Source organism: Tamandua tetradactyla, chromosome 15 (assembly GCF_023851605.1).
Source record: "Tamandua tetradactyla isolate mTamTet1 chromosome 15, mTamTet1.pri, whole genome shotgun sequence".
NCBI classification, from domain to species: Eukaryota; Metazoa; Chordata; class Mammalia; order Pilosa; family Myrmecophagidae; genus Tamandua; species Tamandua tetradactyla.
Window position 1 is genome coordinate 74,197,171 of NC_135341.1, and position 25,056 is coordinate 74,222,226.

Below are 25,056 nucleotides of genomic sequence, written 5' to 3' on the forward strand. Positions count from 1 at the left end.
CTCATTCTGTTCTATATACATAATCAGTAATTCACAATATCATCACATAATTGCATATTCATCATCATGATTTCTTAGAACATTTGCATCAATTCAGAAAAAGAAAAAAAAAGACAATAGAAAAATAAAACAAAAACAGAAAAAGAAAAAGAATTTTTACATACCATACCCTTACCCGTCCCTTTCATTGATCACTAGCATTTCAAACTGAATTTATTTTATCATTTGTTCCCCCTATTATTCATTTTTATTCCATATGTTCTACTGGTCTGTCAACAAGGTAGATAAAAGGAGCATCAGACACAAGGTTTTCACAATCACACCGTCACATTGTGGAAGCTATACCATTATACAATCATCATCAAGAAACACAGCTACAGGAACTCAGCTCTACATTTTCAGGCAGTTTCCTCCAGCCTCTCCATTACCTCTTGACTAACAAGGTGATATCTATTTAATGCGTAAGAATAACCTCCAGGATAACCTCTCGACTCTGTTTGGAATCTCTCAGCCATTGACACTTTATTTTGTCTCATTTCACTCTTCCCCCTTTTGGTTGAGAAGTTTTTCTCAATCCCTTGATGCTGGGTCTCAGATCATTCTACAGTTTTTCTCAATCCCTTGATGCTGAGTCTCAGCTCATTCTAGGATTTCTGTTCCACGTTACCAGGAAGATCCACACCCCTGGGAGTCATATCCGACTTAGACAGGGGGAGAGTGGTGAGTTTGCTTGTTGTATTGGCTGGAGACAGAGGCCACATCTGAGCAACAAAAGGGGTTCTCTTGGGGGTGACTCTTAGGCCTAATTTTAAGTAGGCTTGACCTATCCTTTGTGGGGTTAAGTTTCACGTGAACAAACACCAAAACTAGGGGCTCAGCCTATAGCTTTGGTTGTCCGCACTGCTTGTGAGAATATCAATAATTCAACTTGGTGAGCCTGACTTTTCCCCCGTTTTCACCATTCCCCGAAGGGGACTTTATAAATACTTTTCCACTCACTGATCAAATTACTCTGGGATTCATTGGGGCATCACTCTGGACAAACCAATAAAATCTAATGTCCTACCCAAGGTTCCATGTACTTATGTTGTTCACCCAACTATCTACATAAGTAATATTAGGAGATGCACTAGTCAAAATATAAATTTTGTAACAAACATTTTTTGATTTAGTCTCACACATAAGTTGAAATTTTAAAATATTAATTACCATCTGTTTTCAGCACCCTGCAGTAATGACATTCCTTTGTTCTTCCTCATGCAAAAACATTTTTAAATTTGTACATTTAGTCATTATCATTATACACTCTTGGCATTCCTAGATTATACCATCTCAATCTTTATCGTCTATCTTTCTTTCTTACTTCATTTATGCCGCCAGCCCTCCTCCATCATTCTCACATTCAGCTTCATTCAGTGTTTTAACATAATTGTATTACAGTTGTGCTGTCCATTTCTGAGTTTTTATATTCAATCCTGTTGCACAATCTGTATTCCTTCAGCTCCAGTTATCCAATATCTCACCCTATTTCTATGTCTTGATGGTCTCTGTTACCAATGAAATATTCCAAGTTTATTCACTAATGTCAGTTCATATCAGTGAGACCATACAGTATTTGTTCTTTTGTTTCTGGCTAATCACACTTAGCATAATGTCCTTAAGGTCGATCCATGTTGTTACATACTTCATAACTTTATTCTGTCTTACAGCTGCATAATATTCCATCGTATGTATATGCCACAGTTTGTTTAGCCACCTGTCCGTTGATGGACATTTTGGCTGTTTCCACCTCTTGGTAATTGTAAATAATGCTGCTATAAACATTGGTGTGCAAATGTCCATTTGTGTCCTTGCTCTCATGTCCTTTGAGTAGAGACAGCATATAGATAGGTCCTGTTTTTTAATTCATTCTGCCAGTCTATGTCTTTTGATTGGGGAGTTTAATCCATTAACAATTAGTGCTATTACTGCACAGGCACTACTTTCTTCTACTATTTTGCCTTCTGGATTTTATATGTCATACTTAATTCTTCCTTCTTTTTACCTTTACTTATAGTCTTCCTTTCTACACTCTTCTCCACTTCTCTCTCTTCTGTCTCTTCGTATCTGTCTCTAGTGCTCCCTTTAGTATTTCTTGCAGAGCTGGTCTCTTGGTCACAAATTCTCTCAGTGATTTTTTTGTCTGAAAATGTTTTAATTTCTCCCTCATTTTTGAAGGACAATGTTGCTGGATATAGAATTCTTGGTTGGCAGTTTTTCTCCTTTAGTAATTTAAATATATCACCCCACTGTCTTCTCACCTCTATTGTTTCTGCCTAGAGATCTACACATAGTCTTATTGGGCTTCCCTTGTACGTGATGGTTTGCTTTTCTCTTGCTGCTTTCGAGATTCTCTCTTTCTCTTTGACCTCTGACATTCTGATTAGTAAATGTCTTGGAGTACGTCTATTTGGATCTATTCTCTTTGGAGTACGCTGCACTTCTTGGATCTATAATTTTAAGTCTTTCATAAGAGTTGGGAAATTTTCAGTGATAATTTCCTCCATTAGTTTTTCTCCTCCTTTTCCCTTCTTTTCTCCTTCTGGGACACCCACAACACGTATATTCATGTGCTTCATATTGTCTTTCAGTTCCCTGAGTCCCTGCTCATATTTTTCCATTTTTCCCCTGTATTTTCTTTTTCTTGCTGGATTTCAGATGTTCCATCCTCCAGTTCAGAAATCCTATGTTCTGTCTCTCAAAATCTACCATTGTAGGTTTCCATTGTTTTTTCATCTCTTCTACTGTGCCTGTCATTCCCATAAGTTCTGTAATTTGTTTTTTCAGACTTTTGATTTCTTCTTTCTGTTCATTCCTTGCCCTCTTTATATCCTCCCTCAATTCATTGATTTGGTTTTTGATGAGGTTTTCCATGTCTGTTCGTATATTCTGAATTAAATGTTTCAGCTCCTGTATTTCATTTGGATTGTTGGTTTGTTCCTTTGACTGGGCCATATCTTCAATTTTCCTAGTGTGATTTATTATTTTTTGCTGGCGTCTAGGCATTTAATTACCTTAATCAGTTTACTGCTTGCACTTCTTTTACCTAGGGTTTTCTTGCTGGATGACTTTGTTGTCTATCTGTTCTTTGACACTCAATTCAGCTTTTTCTGGACCTCTAGCTTAGGTTTTGTTTAATAGAGGAGAATTTTTCAGTTCTTGTTTTCTTGTTTCTTGCCCTGCTTGTATGGTGCCTTTTTCCCCCCACACTTAGGAGGGTCTACTTAGGTATTATAGACCACAGCCGGATTTTCCCAGACCAAACTGGCCTCCTCTCAGGAGGAAAGAGCCACCTGAGTCAGTTTTCCCAAAGGGTGAGACCCAGCAGGTTGAAAGATTTTCCTGTGAAGTCTCTGGACTCTGTTTTTCTTATCCTGCCCAGTGTGTGGTGATTGTCTGCCTGCAGGTCCCACCAGCATAAGATGATGCAGTACCTTTAACTTTGGCTGAAGGTGTGGTGGAAAATGAGGAGAGGTTGTAGGCTGGTTTTAACGGCTCCAAATTACCAAACCCTGGTGTCTGAATTCCTTGAGAGAGGGATTCCACCTGAGTTGGGACACACACACGGAAGGCACAGTCTGCAGACAAGCCCTCAAATGAGTTTGTTTCTGCCTATGTCTGGGGCAGTTGCAGCCTGAGGAGCCCTGCCATTATATCCAAAGGCACTCAAGCCATTGTAGAAACAGCCACAAAAACCTCTGTTTCCTTCTTTTTTTTCCCTTTTTCCGTCAGCCCTACCCCCTTGGCGACAGGGCAAAAATAAGCAACCTACGCTTTGACCAGGTTCACCTGAGCTTGGGACCTATTTTTAGTAGTCAGAATTTGTTAATTATTCCACAGTTGGCATTTGGTTGGGCTCAGCCCCTGCTGCTGGTAAAATCTCTTTCCTTTCCCTTCTGGGAAGCAGCCTGTAGGGGAGGGGTGCTGGCCAAAGTGGCTGGGGGAACTCACGGTTCTGGGGCGGAATCGCAGCTGGTCCAGCTGATCCAGATTGGGGTACGCTGTGTGTCTGGTCACTGACGTGGCCCAGGAGCTGTTCTGTATTGTGTCTGGTTATTTAGTAGTTGTTCTGGAGGACAAACTAAAATGCGCACACTGTTAAGACGCCATCTTGGCCCAGAAGTCCTGGAGGCTTCCAGCATCTGTGTTCTGCTATGTTTCTTCTAACTGAATTTTATTATATTTTTAAAGAAATATGGAACTGAATCAAAATGTTTTTAAATTTAAGGTTAGAGCTACTGTTTTCCTCATTTATTTAGCCAATAATCACTAAAGAAATTTAATTTGTCCCACGGTTCCTTATTTAGATGAACTCAATGCCTGACATCTTTTGGTGTCTAGGATCTCCTAAACACCAAAGCAAATAAAGAAGACGCTTGCCAGATTTACTCATTGTTATGATGCAACCTAATCAACTAAAAATGTTTTTAATAACTAGATGGAGGCTAAAATGTTTATTTGGTACAAAATTTATATTTTGACTAGTGCATTTCCTAATATAACTTATGTAGACAGCTTAACTGAACACCATAAGTAGATGGAACTTTGAGTAGGACATGAGATTTCGTTGGTTTGTCCAGAGTGATGCCCCGATAATTCCCACAGTGATTTGAACAGTGAATAAAAACGTATTTGCAAAGTTCCCTTCAGGGAATGGTGAGAACGGGGGAAAATTCAACTTCCCCAAGGTGAATTCTTGATATTCTCACAAGCAGCATGGACAACCAAAGCTATAGGCTGAGCCTCCAGTCTTGGGGTTTGTTCATTTGAAACTTAACCCCACAGGGGATAGGTCAAGCCTACTTAAAATTAAGCCTAAGAGTCACCCCCAAGAGAACCTCTTTTGTTGCTCAGATGTGGCCTCTGTTTCCAGCCAACACAACAAGCAAACTCACCACCCTCCCCCTGTCTACATGGGACATGACTGCCAGGGGTGTGGACCTTCCTGGCAACCTGGGACAGACATCCTAGAATGAGCTGAGACTCAGCATCAAGGGATTGAGAAAAACTCTAGAATGAGCTGAGACCCAGAATCAAGGGATTGAGAAAACCTTCTCGACCAAATGGGGGAAGAGTTAAACGAGACAAAGTGTCAATGGCTGAGAGATTCCAAACAGAGTCGAGAGGTTATTCTTACGCATTAAGTAGATATCACCTTGTCATTCAAGATGTAATGGAGAGGCTGGAGGGAACAGACTGAAAATGTAGAGCTGTGTTCCAGTAGTCATGTTTCTTGAAGATGATTTTGAAGATGATTGTATAATGATATAGCTTTCACAATGTGACTGTGTGATTGTGAAAACCTTATGTCTGATGCTCCTTTTTTTTTTTTTGCATGGGTAGGCACTAGGAATCACACCTGGGTCTCTGACATGGCAGGCGAGAACTCTCCCTGTTGAGCCATCATGGCCTGCCCTCTAATGCTCCTTTTATCTATCTTGTCAACAGACGAGTAGAACATATGGAATAAAAATAAATAATAGGGGGAACAAATGTTAAAATAAATTCAGTTTAAAATGCTAGTGATCAATGAAAGGGAGAGGTAAGGGGTTTGGTACGTATAAATTTTTTTTCCTGTTTACATTTTATTTCTTTTTCTGAATAGATGCAAATGTTCCAAGAAAGGATCATGATGATGAATATGCAACTATGTGATGATATTGTGAATTACTGATTATATATGTAGAACGGAATGATCAAAATAGGAATGTTTGCGTTTGGTGTTTTTTGGTATTTAAAAAAATAAAATTAAAAAATAACTAGATGGAGGCTTCAGTATTTTCTGGAAATTTACATTGAAGTGTAAGATTCTGAAAATATGATACAACCTGTGAGAGCAATTTCTTCAGAAGCTGTGCTATTGCAGGATCCTCAGGCAGAGGGCAATCAGGAAGTGCCCCATTTCGTTTCTTCTGACGCATGTGAAGATGTCTGAACAAGCTAGTAATGTCTTTAGACCGTAAAGCATAATCAAATATAGAACGACTCACTGGTTCTTTTAGAACACTTAGTAGAACAAGTTTTCTTTCAATCTATGTTAGAAAAATAAAAAGAATCAGCCAAAAGTACAACATACATACAGCTATTTTCAAATTCAATAAAGTATAATCTGTGTAAAGTTAATATAAGGTATTTAATTTCTAAGAGGAGAGATACCTGTAATTTTTGTGTAGAAGAAAAAAAGAACAGCTAGTGAACTTTAAAGGGCTAAGTTATTTCTTACTTTTCACTGTGAGCATAGTCTACCATACTGGAAGACTAATAACAGCCACCCAAGCTAGAAAATTTTAGAAAATGAAAAACAGCCTTTTCTAGATCCCAAACTGTCAAGTATCTTCCAAGATCTAAAAAGTACCTTCAGTTGCCAGGTCTAAAGCAATAAATCCTGATCCAGAAAATATGCTCAATAACTATATATCTTCACTTCAGGCATCAAGTTTTCCTAGCAGATTCAACTACTTCTAAAAAAATATTACTCTCTACCTCTCCATAGAGTTCATAATATCTTTCTATTATCAAAGAATGTTTTCCTTGTCAATGCATAAATATTAACACAATTAACAGTAACTAAAAGGGCTTTTTTTAGATATACTTAACTACCTAGCGCATTGACTAACCTATGGAAAGGTATAAGATTTATGAAGCAAATGGATAATTAGCCTCTCAACTCCCAATCCTGGCCTTTCAAAATATAAAACAATGATAAAAGTGATAAAGAAAAAATTTTGAATAAGCAAAGTCAGTCTTTGGTGTAAATTTCTAACAAATCACATATATGTCAGATTTATCCTAGAAAACAACCACTAAAATTTATTACAAATGCATGCAATTTTTTAATCCCAGGGATACTTTCTCCATGTTGTATTATCAAAAAGCTTAACAAACTTATAGGCAGAACTACTCTGAAGTGGTAGACATCTCTAGACCTTATTCCAAGGAAGTTTAAACACACTTCAAAAAAAATGTATATATGAACTGTTTGAGGGTAAAAAAAAAAAAAAAAAATCAGTGGTTCTACATACTCCGCGAAATAAAGATTGCTGTTTCCCAGAAATGATGAATCTACAGATAGGGAAGAACTGAAAGCAGTCAAAGATCCCTCGTTTCCAGCGGATACCTACCTAAGGCCATTTTTACTAACCACATGGAAAGTACACTGGGATATAGAAGCAACAGAGGTATGTAAATTTACAAACATGAAATACTGAATTTTAGTAAAAATAGGACAGTTCAGGATGTTTTAACAGCCAGAATCATCTTCAACATTCTATTTAGTTTAAATATCTATTTTGATAACTGGCTATCTATCTGGAGAGTATAAACACAGATAAGCTGAGTAAATAATTTTTGCCTTGCATAAATCAAAGTGTATTATCAAGTGTTCAAATGCTGGGAGGGAGAGGGGGGTTACATCAGGTTTGATTTTTAGTTTGTTTTTTTTTTAATGAAACTAGAAACAGTAGTTCAAAACAACAAATGTTTGAAAAATGTAGCATTATAAATGCTGACTTTGGCTGAAATCAGTTACACTTTTTACAATGAAAGCATACATCTTTTTCTACATTATATTTCACTTTAACAGTAGATGTTTTATATTACACAAAAGAAAATAAAGTGCGACTATCGAGTACTATATTATGCATACTAAAATGTATAGCATAATGTACTCCTGAACATCTCTTACCTTCAAAGGTTCTAAGTCTACATTAACTAGTTTGAAAGGAGAGTGAAACTACGTTAGTCCAATTTAAATCTTTAAAAAAAAAAAAGGACTCAACATTTTTTTAAAGGGGTACAATTTAGACAGAGTATGGATTCTAAGTTGGAATTTGCGTACCTGTATTATTGGTTGGGTAATATATGATCCAAGGTATGGCATCAGTTTGCAATAGACATCAGCTGTGCTTATTTGATGGGCTACCACTGTGATAAATCCCACAGCACCATAGCGTATCCATAGATTAGGATGACACAGGAAGGGGGCTACAGAGATTAAAAAAAAAAAAAAGTATGAATCAAGCCAGGTTCATAAATAAATAGTTTCAAACTATTAAATTTTTTTTACTTTATTATGCTACTAATAAAGGGAGTGTACCACAATGATATTATCAGGTATCTTCTAATATTCAAATTATCCTGAAGCATAAATTCAATTAAGTGAAGCTGATATTATAATACTTCCTTGTCATAAATATTAGCAATAACATAAAATAATAAAAACAACTACTCCATTCTGAAGCTTTAAAATTAATATTTTTTAGCTTTGGCTGAATATGGGTGGGAACCTACTCATTTATCAGATGGGACTAAAAGCTACTAACACAAAAGACATAAGACGTCCCAACAACATACAGCAAACTATTACCTCCCTATTCATGTACCCACAAAAGTTCAAGGACATGATACCTACCACACAAAAGTCAGAGAAACTGAGGAGCTGCTTCTTTTCCAAGATATATTAAGATTAGAGGAAGAATTTCACCTGCTATATGACATTCTTTTTAATGTTAAGAGTTTGATCAAACCTGACACATCATTCATACTTCCATTCACAAGTCATTATGAAAGGAAACGAAAATGTAAAAAAACATAAAGCCGCTTCTTAAACAGTTTTAAACTTATAGATTAAATCAGAATTTTAAATGAATGCCTTTATCCCTTTTATTTTAAGGATTTCATGTATTAGCCCAACATCAACAGTTTCAATTACTCAAATTAAGATTAACCTGATTTGGAAAAAAAAATAAGCTTCTAAAAGAAAAATACAGGATTTGTACTAGTTCTGAGTTTACAAAAAAGATGCTTCACCACTTAGCATATATTTATTTTATAAGAAATTCATGCTAACAGAAAAAGGAGAATACTGCCATATACTAATAACACTTATAAAAAAGGGGAAAAAGAAAAGATTTGTTCAAAAATCTCTCTCTGACACATGGCAAGGCTCTCTGGGCAGGCACCTCCTGCTGTGGCTGCTGACCACAGAACCACTCAGGACAAAATCCCATTTGCATGGCGTGGGGACCCAAAGCCATACAGACCTGTGGTAGAACCCTAGCAATCTGTGCATGTATATTCAAAGCAGCGCCCTGAAACTACAGCAACGTGCAGCTGAACTTTTTGCAAGCTGTGCACACTCCTAGCCCAGGCCCTAACTGCTGGTGCACCTAAATGAAAAAAACTGATTGTCTTTGAACACTGACCCCTGAGTCAGAATACATTAACTGGGAAGATATGGGATGAAAAAAAACTGCATGGAAGGAACTGAGTCGATGTATGATATTACAGACCCAGGGCAGAAAGAGCAAATGGTCCAGAGCAAATCATAGCTGCTCGGAAAGAAATAAATATAAAAACAAAGAGAACAGCCAAATACCCCTAGAAAAGGAACAGAGGAAAGGAAATCCTCTCTTGGAGGGAATACAGACACACATTCTAGGATAATCTTGAAAATTACTAAACAAACACAGGGCAAGATGCAGGTCCATAAAGACCTGAGAAAAACCAAATTGTTAAACACAGATGTTTGAAATGTTCACTATAAACTTAGGATCAAACATTAAAGAATAGCCTTAACACACAACCAACCTATGCTAAAATCTTAGGCAAAATGGTGAATCTGATTTCCAAGAGTTAGCATGTCAAAATAATCAAATGTCCAACATCAAGAAAAGATTTCAAGTCATTCAAAGAAACAGGAAGAGAAGGCCCATCAAGGGAACAATTAAAACAACAGAAGAAGCAGACACTGGTATAACTAATCAAAAACAATGGATCAAATTCCTATATCAGTTCAATAGGATAAGCTAAAACAAAATATTAATATAGAACTAAAGGGTATCCAGAAGACCATGTTTGAATAAAAAAAATGTGATATAATCATACAATGGAATATTATTTATCCATAAAAAGGAATGAAGTTCTGATACAGGTGACAACATGAATAAACCTTGAAGACATCATGTTGAGTGAAAATATGCCAGACACAAAAGGATACACATTGTATGATCTCACTGATGTGAAATAATTAGAATAAGCAAATTCATAGAGGCAGAAACTAGAAAGTAGGTTACAAGGAGCTGGGGTGGGGTTAGAAAACGGAGAGTTAATGCTTAAATGGTTCAGAGTTTCTATTTGGGTTGATGGGAAAGTTTTAATAATGGATGGTGGTGAAGGTGGCACATTACTATTCACAGCACAGTATGTATATTTGAGAGTGGTAAAAAGGGAAGGTTTTGGATTGTATATATGTTACTGGAATGAAAATTAAAAAAACAAAAAGCATAAGACTGTACCACACACTGAGCCTTAACGTAAACAATGGACTATACTAAATAATACAACTATAAAATTGTTCTTTCATGAACAGTAATAAAAGTACCACATTAATGCAAGCTGTTAATAATAACAGGATGGTAAATGGGAACTCTGTGTTTTACGCATAATTTTTCTATAAGCCTACAACTTCTCTAATAAAAAAAAATACTGCCTTATAAGTATTACACTGAATGTAAATGGATTAAACTTTTCAATCAAAAGACACAGATTAGCAGAATAGAGAAAAAAGCAAAATCTAACTATATGTCAGTTAACAAGATTCACCTTAGACCCAAAGGCACAAATAGGTGGAAAGTGAAAGGATGAAAAAAAAAAATTTCATGCAAATAGAAGCCAAAAGAGAGCTGAGGTAGATAAACTTTAAGTCAAAAACTGTTATAAGAGACAAAGGACATAACAGAGTAATAAAAGAGTCACTCCATCAAGAAGATATAACAATTATATATCAGAGCCCCAAAAGGGCAAACACTGACAAAATTGAAGAGAGAAATAAACACCTCTACAATAATAATTGGAGACCTCAATATACCACCTTCATCAATGGGTCAAACATCTAGACAGACGATCAGTAAGGAAACGAAGAACTTGAACAATATCCAAATGAACTAGAACTACCAGACATATACAGAGCACAGCACCCAACAACAGCAGAATATATGTTCTTCCCAAGTGCACATGGATCATTCTTCAAAAGGGACAACACGTTAGGTCATAAAACAAGTCGCAATAAACTTAAGAATGATATATTACAAAGGCTCTTCTCTAAGCACAATGAAATGACTCTAGAAATCAATAACAGAGGGCAAATAGGAAAAACCCACAAATACATAAATGTTAAACAACATACTCTTAATGGATCAAAGAAGAAATCACAAGGGAAATTAGGAATATCTTCAGAAGAATGAAAATGAAAACATAACATACAAAAGCTTATGGAATACAGTGAACACAGTGCTCAGAGAGATGTATAGCTTTAAATGCTGAAATTAAAAAAGAAGAAATATCTCAAATCAGAGACAGAAACTCACACCTAGGTAACTAGAAAAAGGGAGCAAACCAAACCCAAAATAAGCAGAAGAATGGAAATAACAAAGTTTAGAGCACAGATAAATAAAAGAGAGAATAAAATTAAAAAGAGAATCAACAAAAGCAAAATTTATTGTTTGAAAAGATCAATATGATTGACAAAATAAAATGATGAAGAAAAAAGAGAGTGGACACACAACTAAAATCAGAAATGAAAGGGAAAAAATACAATAGGTCCCACAGAAATTAAAAGGACTATAAGACGACTCTACAAAAAACTGCATGTCAACAAATTAGATAAATTAGTTGAAAAGCATAAATTCCTAGAAGCACAAAAACTACTTATATTAGTTGTTCTAGTTTGCTAGCTGCTGGAATGCAGCACACCAGAGCCGGATTGGCTTTCAATAAAAGGGGATTTAGCTAACATATAGTTCTTCAGAGGAAAGGCAGCTAACTTTCAACTGAGGTTCTTTCTTATGTGAGAAGGCACAGGGTGATCTCGGCTGGCCTTCTCTCCAGGCCTTCTCTCCAGGCCTCTGGATTCCAACAATTTTGCCCGGAGTGATTCTTTTCTGCATCTCCAAAGGCCTGGGCTGAGCTACAAGTGCCGAGATGCGGTTGCTGAGCTGCTTGGGCTGTGCTATGTTGAGCTCTCTCATTTAAGCACCAGCCAATTAAATCAAACATTATTCATTGCAGCAGGCACACCTCCTAGCCGATTGCAGATGTAATTAGCAACAGATGAGATTCACATGCCATCAGCTCATGTTCATAGCAATAGAACTAGGCACCTTCACCTAGCCAAGTTGACACCTGAATCTAACTACCACATGTCCACCCCTTGTCAACTTGTCAACTACACGCATCACCTTAAACAATATTAAAGTGCAAAAAAGTCTTTTCCAGCCGTGGACCTATGAATCTCAAAACAAATTATCTGGTGCCAATATGCAAAGGAGGGCAGTCACATGATACAGTTTTTCACTTCCATAGGGAAGGAACACAAGAGTCACAAGACCTAAACAGTTCTGAAAACCTCCAGGGCAAATTCCACTGGATTTCAAAGTCTGAAAGTCATGTATCCTTTGGCTTTAGAAAGTGGCAGTCCCACCCTTTCCAAGGGCCTATGCAGTGGCCCAACTCTTTCTGAATCAACCTCAGGGGACACTGAGGAGACCACATTTTCTCAGCTCCACCCCTTCCAAGCATCAGGGGCACATCTGGGCTCTGCCATTTCTGGGGCACACACTCAACCCCTCCGTGTGGTGGCAGTCAGGCTCTCCCAGTCCTCGAGGAGAATGCTATATCTCCTCAAAGGCCTGAGGCGGCACAACTCTTTCATTGCAACGAGTTGGGAGATTCATCCTTTGTCCTCAGGGCAGACTCATCCTCTGTCCTCAGGGCAAACTCATCCTCTCTACGTATATGGGTTGGTCCACTCTCCTGGCCTGAGGTTTCTTGGCTTCAGACCTGAACTTCCATGGTTCTCACTCTGCAAACTCCAATTTGTCTCTTTTGTGTCCCCCTTTGTCCAGATGGGCAGTGGTTCCATTAATACCAACAGTCTCTTCAAGCACTCCAGGACTTCTCCATCATTCTCTTCACAGTTCCTCCAAAATCTTCCCCTTTTCCATCCAAAACACTGTTCCAACATGACTGGTATTTGCAAACTGCAGCAACACCCCACTCTCCAGTACCAAATCTGTTCTAGTTTGCTAGCTGCTAGAATGCAACACACCAGAGATGGATTGGCTTTTAATAAAAGGGGATTTATTTCATTAGTTCTTCAGAGGTAAGGCAGCTAACTTTCAACTGAGGTTCTTTCTTACATGGGAAGGACTGGCCTTCTCTCCAGGTCTTTGGGTTCCAACAACCTTCCCCGGGGTGATTCTTTTCTGCATTCCAAAGGCCTGGGCTGAGCTGTGAGTGCCAAGATGAGGTATGCTGAGCTTCTTGGCAACAGGCACAACATGCTTGTGCTATGTTGAGCCCTCTCATTTAAGCACCAGCCAATTAAATCAAACATCATTCACTGCAGCAGGCACACCTCCTAGCTGATTGCAGATGTAATCAGCAACAGATGAGGTTTACATGCCATCGACTCATGCCCACAGCAATAGAACTAGGCACCTTCACCTAGCCAAGCTGACATCCGAATCTAACTACCACACTAGTCAAGAAGAAAAAGATGCCAACAGACCAATTATTAGTAAAGAGATTGAATCACAATTCGAAAAACTTCCCAAAAAAGTCTAGGACCAGATGGCTTCACAGGTGAGTTTTATCAAATATTCCAAGAAGAATTAACACCAACTCTGCGCAAGCTCTCCAAAACAAATTGAAGAGGCAACAACTTCTAACTCATTGTATGAGGCATCACTCTAATACCAAAACCAGATAAAAATACTACAAGAAAAGAAAATTAAAGATGAATATCTTACATGAATATAGATGCAAAAATCCTCAAAAAAATACTAGCAAACTGAATCCAACAGTATTTTGAAGAACTATAAACCAAAATCAAATGGGACTTGTCCCAAGAATGCAATGAATTTTCAATTTAAGACAATCAATTAATGTAACACACCATATTAGTAGAATGAAGGAAAAAAAAATACACATGATCACCTCAATTGATGTAGAAAAGGTATCGGACAAAATCCAGCACTCCTTCTCAATAAAAACCTTAGAAAACTAGGAACAGAAGAAAATGTCCTCAATATGATAAAGGACATATATGAAAAACACACAACTAACAGCATATTCAATGATGTAAGACAAAGCTTTCCCCTTAAGATCAGGAACAAGACAAAAATTCCCACTGTCACCACTGTTTTTCAACACTGTATAAGAAATTCTAGCCAGAGCAACTGGGAAAAATAAAAAAACAAAAACGCAAAGAAAATGCATCCAAAATGGAAAGGAAGCAAGACATAATAATGTCTTCCCTATCTGTAGATGACATGACATTATGTAAAAAAAAAAAAACCTGAAAAATCACAACAAAGCTACCAGAGCTATAAACAAATTCAGCAGAGTGGCAGGTAGAATTTCAATACACGAAATCAGCGGGGTTTCTATAAAGTGGTAATGGACAATTCAAAGTGGAAATCAAGAAAAAAATTCCATTTACGATAGCAACTAAAAGAATCAAATACCTAGGAATAATCAAATATCTAGGATGCAAAGCACTTGCACATGGAAAACTATAAAACTGTGCTGAAAGAAATTTTCAAAGATCTAGACTGATGGAAGGAAATTCGGTGTCCATGGATCAAAAGACTAAATATTGTGAAAATATCAATTCTACCCAAAGCATTCACAGATTAAATACAACCCCAATCAGCACTCCAACAGCCAGTTTTACAGAAATGAAAACAGCAATCATCAAATTCATCTGGAAGGGTAAGAAGTCCCAAACAGCCAAAATCATCGTTAAAAAAATAGATTATGAATATAATCAACACCAGTGATTTAAATCACTGTGGTTAAAAGTGGAAATATTAGGCGATATGTTACTAGAATCAATATTTTTTTAAAATACAACCATAGGACTGTAAAATACAAACAGTAAACTACAGACAACAGATAATACAACAATTATAATAACATTCTCCCAACAATTGTAACAAATGTTCCACACTGGTGCAAAATGTTAATAATAGGGATATATACATAGGAACTCTATTTTCATCATGAATTTTCTGAAAACCTACAGAATTTTCTGTAATTAATTAGTTAATTTTTAAGTAGTGCTGTCACCGTGAAAAACATCTCAGCAGTTGCTCAAAAAGTTATTTATAGAATTCCTGTATGGTCCACAAATCCTACTTCTAGGTATATACCCAAAAGAATTCATAGCCAACATTACTGCTATGATGTTCATAGTAACATTATTCATAAACCTTTTCTGTATATAATTAATTAATCAATTTTTAAGTAGTGCAGTCACTGTGAAAAACAGTGTTCATCAATAAATGAATGGATAAAATGTTTCATATACACATAACAGAATATTATTCAGCCATAAAAAGGTTTTGATGCATGCTACAAAACGGATAAATAAGCCAGACATAAAAGGATGAATATCATATGATATTACTTACATGAAATAAGTAGAATATGAAAAAATCATAAAGTCAGAAACTAGAATACAGGTTACCAGAGCCCCTGGTGGGGGTAGAGTATATGAAGTTAATGGTTAATTGGTATGGAGTTTCTGTTTGTGGTCATGGAAAAGTTTTGGCAATGGAAGATGTTGATGGAGGCACAATTTTCAAAATGTAATTAATACCACTGAAAAATACTTTTGAAAGTGGATTAAATGGGAAATTTTAGGTTATTTATAAGGTTATATATATATATAACAGATTTTTTTTAAAAAAATACATGGTACAGTATGAGACCAAGAGTGAACTCTAACATAAACTATAGGCTATAGTATAATTATAATAATACTGTTTCATCAATTGTAACGAAAGTACAACACTAATATGATGTTATTAATACGGAAAACTGTGTGTGTAAGACAGGGGTATGTGGGAAATTACTTTCAGCATGATTTTTCTATAAACCTACAATTATTCTAATAAAAAAGAAAAAACCTCTCTCAAAAGTTCTTCAGATTACACAAGGAGAAGGTTTTGACTGCTTCATAAACAAACTGTAGCTCTGTTCCATTCAACAAGGGAGGGCTAGGAGATATTCTCTTCGACAACAGGAACAATAAGTTCTAGAGAAGAACACTGAGAAATGTCTAGAAAGTAGCTAAACCCATAATGGCTTGAGAGCAGTTTGGCAATGTATTAAACTAAATCACTGGTTCCAATTTATTACTTCTCTGTATAAGAGAATTGCACAACCATCCCTTGTCATCAGCTCATGATGGACAAAGGGTACTTCCTTGTCCCTTGCTTTTGGCTCAGTCATGTTACTTGCTTTAGCCAGCTGGATGCTAACAGATCAAATGTGACATAGAGGGTTAAATGTGCCACATATCTAGGCTTGTCCTCTACTGATTCTGCCACCACCATGTAAAAAGCATAATCTAGGAAGCCAATACCCCTCCAACTTGGGCCCCAGATTAAGAAATATGGACCACAGTTGTCACAGGCAGCACAGAGATGTACAGCCTGAAATAGTCACCTCTACAACCCACAGATACATGAGTGACTAATTTACTAAAGCATTTACTGAGACTTTGTAGTTGATTATTATACAACATTATTGTATCAGTAGCTGATTAATACAAAGCACATCAAATACTTAAAAAACAGGAAACTTGAATCAAAAGAATATCTTTTAAAACAGGGTACTCAATCTTTTCTCAATATAATACATTCCAATTATCTGGGGACACGATGGTATAAGGTGAATATTCATAGTATCTAAGTGGGAACAGTATAGTTTCAAAAATGGACTGCCAAAGGAACCATGATCATCAGCACCACCAGCACCACCATTCCTTTAGGAATCACTATAATAGACTGTGTGTAGTTTAAAGACCAAACAACAGGGAGATGTACACAGCTTATCATTTAAGTAAGTAGGTATTTCTAAGTTCTTAAAAGCTGGTTTTCTTTTTCTTTTAAATACCTCAAAATGGCCACAAATATTTATTTTCTTTTTCTCATCAAGGCTTTTGTTTGTTTGTTTAGTTCGTACCAGGTATAGCATAAGTGCTAAAGGAGTTTCCACCTAAGAAGTTATACCACACTGGATCTATTCTGTAACTAAAAATACTTATTTATTTTGATACCAAACTAGAAATACATGAGTATACCATATGTCCATCCTATAATCAATGACTAAAATTAGCAGGGTCCAGGAAAATCTCTGCAAAATTTGAGAAGAGGGGTTAAAGCTACCTTAATGATGGTTTGGCTTAAAAATTCATGGGTACCATTTTTTAGATAAATAAAATGTGACTTACTTGGAAATATACTGCTTTTTTGTATGTATATTTCACAACAAAAAAAAGTGAAAACATGTTAATTATAAGCTATAGTAGATCTGAAAAAGAATTTCCAAATAACTAGGCAACAGAATAAACATATTATATGAAATTATGAGTATATATTTATATTATTGTTTTATATTACATATCATATATTTATATTATTGTCTAATGAATGTTTAAAGGATATTCATTAAAATAAAGAGAATCAAAGTCAAAAGCAAGGAAAACTCAACTTTTGCAAGATAATGCCACTTTCACAGGAGAAAAAAAGTCCTAATATGGAAATTCAGGAAATAGGAATAAGTAGGAAAATATTTCAGGTTGCAATATAGACACATAAGATGATACATTTTCTCATAATGTGACCATGAAATGTTACCATGGGTGCTTTTTATACTTGCTTTACACTACAGAAGAGGTGAATTTCAGAAACAGCCTGATACTTTTGTTTTGCTGTTATACGGATTTTAGTTCCAAAATTATTAGCTTCTTTAAAAAAAAATGATAAAAACTTAAGAGATAATGAATTCCTCAAGTTTGGGACTCTGTTCCTTATGCGAAAAATCAAAAACATTCCATTGTAATGGGGATTCTTATGATAATGCTACCAATACTCAATCATTTTCTATTACTTTTAAATAATTGTCAAAAAAGTCAAACCAAATTAGGTTAATAAACAAAAAGAATGATTCTGAACATCTGAGTACAAGAAAAGAAACTTACATATACTTTAAACTTCCACAAATATTTTTAAACAGCCACATTCAGGCCTTAAAAACTTTCCAGAAATGTTATGTATCTCTGCTAGCTATCATCTAGTTTCTCATCAAAATAAACAACTCTATTGCCTGTTCTCCATGAAGATTGTCTCAAGGAAAACTTACTCAAATCTAACCAGTTTGGCTTTTTATTAATTTTCCTGAAAAAGCATTTAGTAACAATCAAGCATTTTACCTAAAAAGGCAACAAGGTTTTATGTCCCCTTAGTACAGAGCCAACTGTGAATCTTATATTGCTTCCTGTCTTAAAGGTGATATGGACAAAAATGTTTCAGATATTCTTAACTTTAGAATTTGTCATATTTACTTGCTGCTGTTATTCTGAATTTTTACAATTTGAAGGAAATAGATGAGTGCTACTAGAGTCAAGGGATTCTTTCCTCTCATTAAATTACTAACAGTAGTAACTTGAATACTATGAATTCTCAACAGGCAATCAATACAATCACAGACATCATAGACAATCCTCACGTTCAATTTTCAACTCTAACTAGTGATATCAAGTGTTCAAAAATAAATTTATCCTTCAGAGCACTGAAGTCTTTACTCAAATCATATTAAATAAACAAATAACCTTCATTTTTCAAGGGTCACAAAGACTTAAACACAGATAAAAACAGAGATATTTCCCAACCTGAGCTGGAGGAGCAAACGTTTCTGTTTGTCTGTCTGTTCTATCTCATACATAAAAGTAAGTGCACATATACACAACAAAGAGACAAAGTTGGAATTCTGACACTACACTGCCTAGTATTTTGAAAAGCTCAATCAGTTATTATTTCAATTCCCAATCCTAATTTTTCCATCCTAATTTTAAGAAACAAAAACTTACCAATATCGCTGGCAAATTCATACACATGGGGTTTCTGTAACAGCCCTAACTGGCTCATACAGGTAAGGGCATTAAGAGCCTTCACTATAACAAATTCCTCAGCATCACTAAGACCTTGCTGTAACAGGGGCTTGAGAATTGAGGAACTCTGCCAGCCAACATAGGCAGCAACACCTGAAAAAGACAAGCAACATTACATAATTATTCAATGCCAGAAAGTAAAAAATGCCATTGAGGAAAACAATAAAATTAATCAAAAAGCCAAACACATTGAGCAGTGATCCAGGAGAGAAGGCGCTGCACTTCCTACCCAGCACAATAAGTGTAAAAAGACCCACACCAAAGCAAATCATCAAGGATTTCTGGAACACCAAGGAAAAGAAAAGATCCTAGGAACTTACAGAAAGAAATACATAGGTCTCCTAAAAAGGAAGAAGAATCAGACTGGCATCAGATGATCTTCAGCAACAATGGAAGCTAAAAGACAACAGAGCAATACTTTCAAAGTTATGAAAGAAATTCCATATCTGGTCAAACTGTAAATTAAACATTAAAACAAAAAAATTCATTTCTAGACATGCAAGGACTATAGAGGTTTACCTCCCAAGTATTCTAGCTAAGAAAATTTCTTGAGGATGTTTCTAGAAAAATAAGAGGAAGATACAGAATGTACAAAACAGTAGAGTTAACCCAGGAGTTTGAAGGGGAAAAGAAAATTATCATTAACAAAGATCAGAGATCAATCAGCCCAAATTAGGACTAAAAGCCAAAAAACTGCAAGAATGTCATCAAGAAAAAAGATGGAATAGCCAAGTAACAAATTAAACTGGTAAGAAAGAATAGATATTAAAGATATGGTGAAGAAACCGTATTACTTTTACAAAAGGAAAAAAAATCTGAAACTCAAGAACAAACAAAAAATTGTTCAAGAAAGTCATGGTCTAACTATGATATAAATTAAAATGTGCTATGTTTTTAAAATTTGTTAGAGGAAAGAAAAAGAGATCCATACTTTAGAGATCCATGTATTAGAGATACTATAAACATTCTCATAGAGTGGTAGAGGGGGTCATGATATTGGAACTGTGGCAAAGGAAATATAATTATAGTACAAACCACTGGCTCTACAGTCAATAAAATACACTATAATCATGTTAATTTTGTTTTGAACTTTCAGAATCAATCTACACAAAGAACAGAAGAATTCATTATTATTACAGAACAGGAATGTACACATTAGCACCTCTGACAATGAAGTAGTTGAATTATCAACTAACAGAAATACAAGTGAGAGAGAGAGAGAAAGGGGCACTAATTTCCTTGAAGCACAAATCAAAATTCAGTCAATAACAAATAGTTCAATTATAAAAAAACAGCAAACAAATACTAAATAAGTATAAGTACTAAATATAATAAGTACTAAAATAGAGTGCTCTACATCTCAAAAACTGAGAGGGAAGAATACAGGTATGGTATGAGCAAGAAAAATCATCTAGTTAGAAAGAAGTCAACAGATAAAGTATGAAGTTGGTAATTTGAAAAATAGTAGCATGAAAATATTGTTTAGATATATGGCAATAATCACTTGGGGACACCAAAACAAAAACACAAACCAAGAGGGTACTAGTTTACAAAAGCATGTTTCCCCTATAATTAAAAAAATAATTCTAGTTTTTTCTTTAATAAAAGGAAAAATACTACATAAAATTACAGAGGATTACAGTTATCAATTTTACACACTAAAATGTACAATTAACTAAAAAGATTTAAAAAAAGGGAGTGATATCTGAGGAATCTACCCTACCAGATAAAGTTGATTTTAAATATAAGAGAATTAAAATATAATATGCGTATAACAATAAAGAGTAGAAAATGAATACAAGAATAGAGAAAGCAACAGATTAGAACAGCTATCCCCAGGAAAAACTGATCCTAATAAATATCAAGCATGCTACAGTTGATAAAGAAAATTTCACAAATCAATAGGGAAAAAATGAAATTTTCAGCAGTGTGAGAAAACTGGCTTTTTTTCTGAAGAAAAAAAAATGTCACTTCACATCATACCCCAAAATAAAAATCAATTAAACACTTCAGTATAAAAATAAACATTAAAAAGAAAAGACATGCACACAACAGATAATTAACCTAATTTCTAGAATGGAAAAAAGACTTTTTTTAAAAACAAAAGCTCAAATCAACTGATTATATAAAAATTGCTTAAAATGCATTAAAAACGAAGTCAAAGAACAACTCAGGAAAAGTATGTGCCATAGAAAACACAGTTATTTGATGGTTCTGTAATCAAAAAATCGGAGTTTAAGAGATACTAGAGTAGACAGAGGGAAATTCCTGAAATCTCTAAACTGTAATCCAGCTGCCCTGATCTCTGATAATGATTGTATAGCTCTTATCTTCTGCCCAGGTGACTGTAAAAACCTTGTGACTAATCTTCATTTGTACCCAGTTATCCAGTTTTTCAACTTTAGAGTCCAGAAATCACTAAACGCAGCCGCTAATGTTTATAAATGAAGGGTCTCAGGTTAGCCCGAAACTAACCTACCCCAAGTCCAAAGTGATCTTGATAACTGAAACTGTATCTAACCAAAAGAGTCCACCTGACATGCACAGTAGCTTAGACTTTAACCTACAAGTTACCTACACCTCATTCTGCCATTTTCTTACACACATTCTGTGACTAAGCATGTAATCAGTGTGCGCCCACTCAATAATTAGATCACTTCAAATTACATCATCTGGGGCCTCTGTGCTCATTATCCTAAACCCTGCACATCTTTTCTCTAATAACTGCTGCAGTTCAGGGAGACAGATTGTGGGCCACTAGGCCATCTGCTCTCCTACCACACACCTAGTAATAAACTGTTTCTCTCTTTGAAACCCTGGCATCTCAGGAATTGGTTATTGAGTGTGTCAGGCAAAAGAGTCCACGGTCTTTGTCTGGTAACAATTATTAATATATAAAAGGCTCAAAAAAAAAATCAACAAGAAAATAAAAATACCCACTTCCGAAAAAAATGGTCCTAAATAATGAATAAAAAAATTCACAGAATAAGAAATAGGAATAACTAATCAACATGAGAATGTTCTTTTCAACTTAACTGGTAAGCGAGAAAATAGACATCAAAACAAATTATCATTTTACCCTACCAAAAGGCAAATAGTAAGTAAAGTCTATTTTATGATGGCAAGGGTGTGCGGCACTGTAAAGCAATGCTGATAAGAGTAAATAATAATATAATGTTTTTGCAAAGTTTATAAAATGTGTTAAGACTTTTAGAATATATTCATATTCTTAACTTGGTTTAAAATTTTATATTTCTATCCTGAGAAAATAATCAGGAACAAATATTTATGTAAAAAGATTGTCTGTATAATATACGCTGTAAAAAAGAATGTAAATTTAAAAAATACCAAAAGGAAGGGTTAAATAAATTTGATAAAATTACACAATGGAATAATATGGAACTATTATATTAGGTTTCAGAGAATTTTTAATGGCTCAATAAAAAGCTTACAATATATGTTACCAGAATAAGGTTTAAGAAAATGATAAAATAAAAATAAGGTTTAAAAAAATAATAATAAAAAAATAAGGTTAAGAAAGGACATAGAATGGGTAATTGGAGCTGAAGGGATACAGACTGTGCAACAAGACTGGATACAAAAACTCAGAAATGGACAGCATAATACTACCTAAATGTAATGTAATTATGTTAAAACACTGAATGAAGCTGCATCTGAGGTAAAAAAAAAAAAAAAAGAAAGGACATAGTTTTTTGGTTTATTTTACTTTTTTTTTCTTTTTTTCTAAGACAGCACAGTAGGGAGCACCAAGATTCAGTTCGTCCTCCAGGGCACCTAAAAAATACCAGAAACTGAAACAACTGTTTGGGAACCTGAGACCAGAAGAACCCTAGACATCATCCAAGGAAAAGGGGAGGAAGAGTCTGATAAACAACAGTGAAGATCTGTGAGTAGATCTCTCCATGCATGGTGCTTCTCCACCAGTGCTGCAGGCTGCCTTAGGAGCCACTCCCTGGCTGGAATTAGAAGTACGATTATCCCCAAATGATTGAGATACATGGTAACTTCTCAGGGCCATAGAGAACAGCTTACTGAAAGGCAGATTTCTCTGAGAATAGAGGGAATCACAACTTACTCCAATATATTTCAAACAAAATTCAAACAGACCTACTCTAAGACACACTGTAATCAGAATGTCAAATGCCAATAACAAGGAAACAATACTGAAAGCAGCAAGAGAAAAGCAATTCATCACACACAAGGAATGCTCAATAAGACTAAGTTCCAATTTCTCATCAAAATCCATAATGCTGATGCTGCTTTTAACTACCTTGTCAACAGATGAGTAAAGCATATGTTATAAAAATGAGTGATGGGGGAACAAATGTTAAATAGATTTGGATTCGGATGCTGGTGATCGGTGAGGGGGAGGGGTGGGGGTGTGGTGTGTGTGAATTTTTTTCTGTTTTCTTTTTCTTTTTCTGGATGGATGCAAATGTTCTGGGAGATGATCATGGTGGTTAATATGCAACTATGTGATAATATTGTGAATTATGGATTATATATGTAGAACGGAATGATCAAAAGTTAAGAATGTTTTCCTTTGTTTGGTGTTTTTTGGTATTTTTAAAAAAAATTTTTAATTAATAATAAAAAAAAATCCATAGATGAAAGAAGGCAGTGATGTGATATACTTAAGGTATCGAAAGAGAAAACTGCCAGGCAAGAATTCTTTATCTGGCAAAACCATCCTTCAAAAATGAGGGAAATTCAATTCCCAGTGCCTGTCCATGCCAAAAAAAAAAAAGAAGGAAAGATTAAAATATTCACAGATAAACAGAAACAGAGAGTGCATTAACAAGAGACCTACACTACAAGACATACTGAATGGTAGGCTAAAGGTTGAAAGGAAAACACAGGATAGAGAAGCTTACAGCAAACTGTAAATGAAGAATATCAGTAAAGGTAACTAACAGTGTAAAAAAAAAAAAAGGAAAAAATAGATTTGAAAATAAAAGCCAAACAATACAATGGTCAAAGTAAGGACTCCCTTTACAGTAATAACACTGAATGCTAATGGATTAAACTTCCCAATCAAAAGACACAGACTGGCAGAATGGGTAGAAAAATACGATCCATCTATAAGGTGTCTACAAGAGACCCACCTTAAACCCAACTTCACAAATAGGTTGAAAGTGAAAGTTCAGAAAAAGATATTCTATATAAATGGTAACCAGATAATAGTTGGGTAGCTATACTAATATTGTGCAAAACAGATTTTAAATGCAAAACTATTAAGGACAAAAAAAGAGCACTATGTATGGATAAAAGGGGAAATCTACCAAGAAGAAATAACAATCATAAATATCTATGCACCTAACCAAGATGCCCCAAAGTACATGAGGTAAATACTGGCAAAACTAAAGGGATTAACAGACATCTAGATAATACTGGGAGACTTCAACATACCACACTAGGCAGAGGATCAATATGGAAACAGAGAAACTATTCAATTACTTCATTGAATAATATGAAAAATGAACTAAACTTAACAGACATTTACTGAACTTTGTACCCCAAAACAGCAGAATATACACTCTTTTCAAGTGCTCATAAATCATTCCCCAGGACAGACCAAATATTGAGACACAAAAGAGGTTACAATAAATTTTAAAAGATTAAAATTATATAAAGAACTTTCTCTGATTCTGATCACAATGGAATGCAAACAAATTCAGTAATAGGTGGAGGACTGGAAAATTCACAAACATATGGAAGTTAAAGAGCACTCTGGTGGGCCAAAAAAGAAATTTCAACAGAAATCAGTAAATAATTCAAAACGACTTCCAATGAGAACATAACATCAAAACTTACAGGATGCAGAGAAGGCACTGCTGAGAGAATATTAGATAGCCCTAAATGCCTACATTAAAAAAAAGAATGAAATCAAAGACATAATTGCACACCTGCAGGAACTAGAAAAAGAAGAGGAAACCAACCACAAAGCAAAGAGAAGGAAAGAAATAGCAAAGATTGGA

General features: G+C 35.3%; 1 protein-coding gene across 1 annotated transcript in view; it reads right to left on the minus strand.

Annotated features, from left to right (window-relative positions):
• Nucleotides 1-25,056, minus strand: part of PIK3R4 (phosphoinositide-3-kinase regulatory subunit 4) — a 147,660-nt gene that overhangs the window by 91,060 nt on the left and 31,544 nt on the right. Inside the window, exons 7-9 of the mRNA XM_077130095.1 lie at nt 18,977-19,150; nt 7,877-8,022; nt 5,868-6,071 (exon numbers count right to left, since the gene is read on the minus strand). Coding sequence (XP_076986210.1) covers nt 5,868-6,071; nt 7,877-8,022; nt 18,977-19,150 — 524 coding nt within the window. The remainder of the gene's footprint in view (nt 1-5,867; nt 6,072-7,876; nt 8,023-18,976; nt 19,151-25,056) is intronic.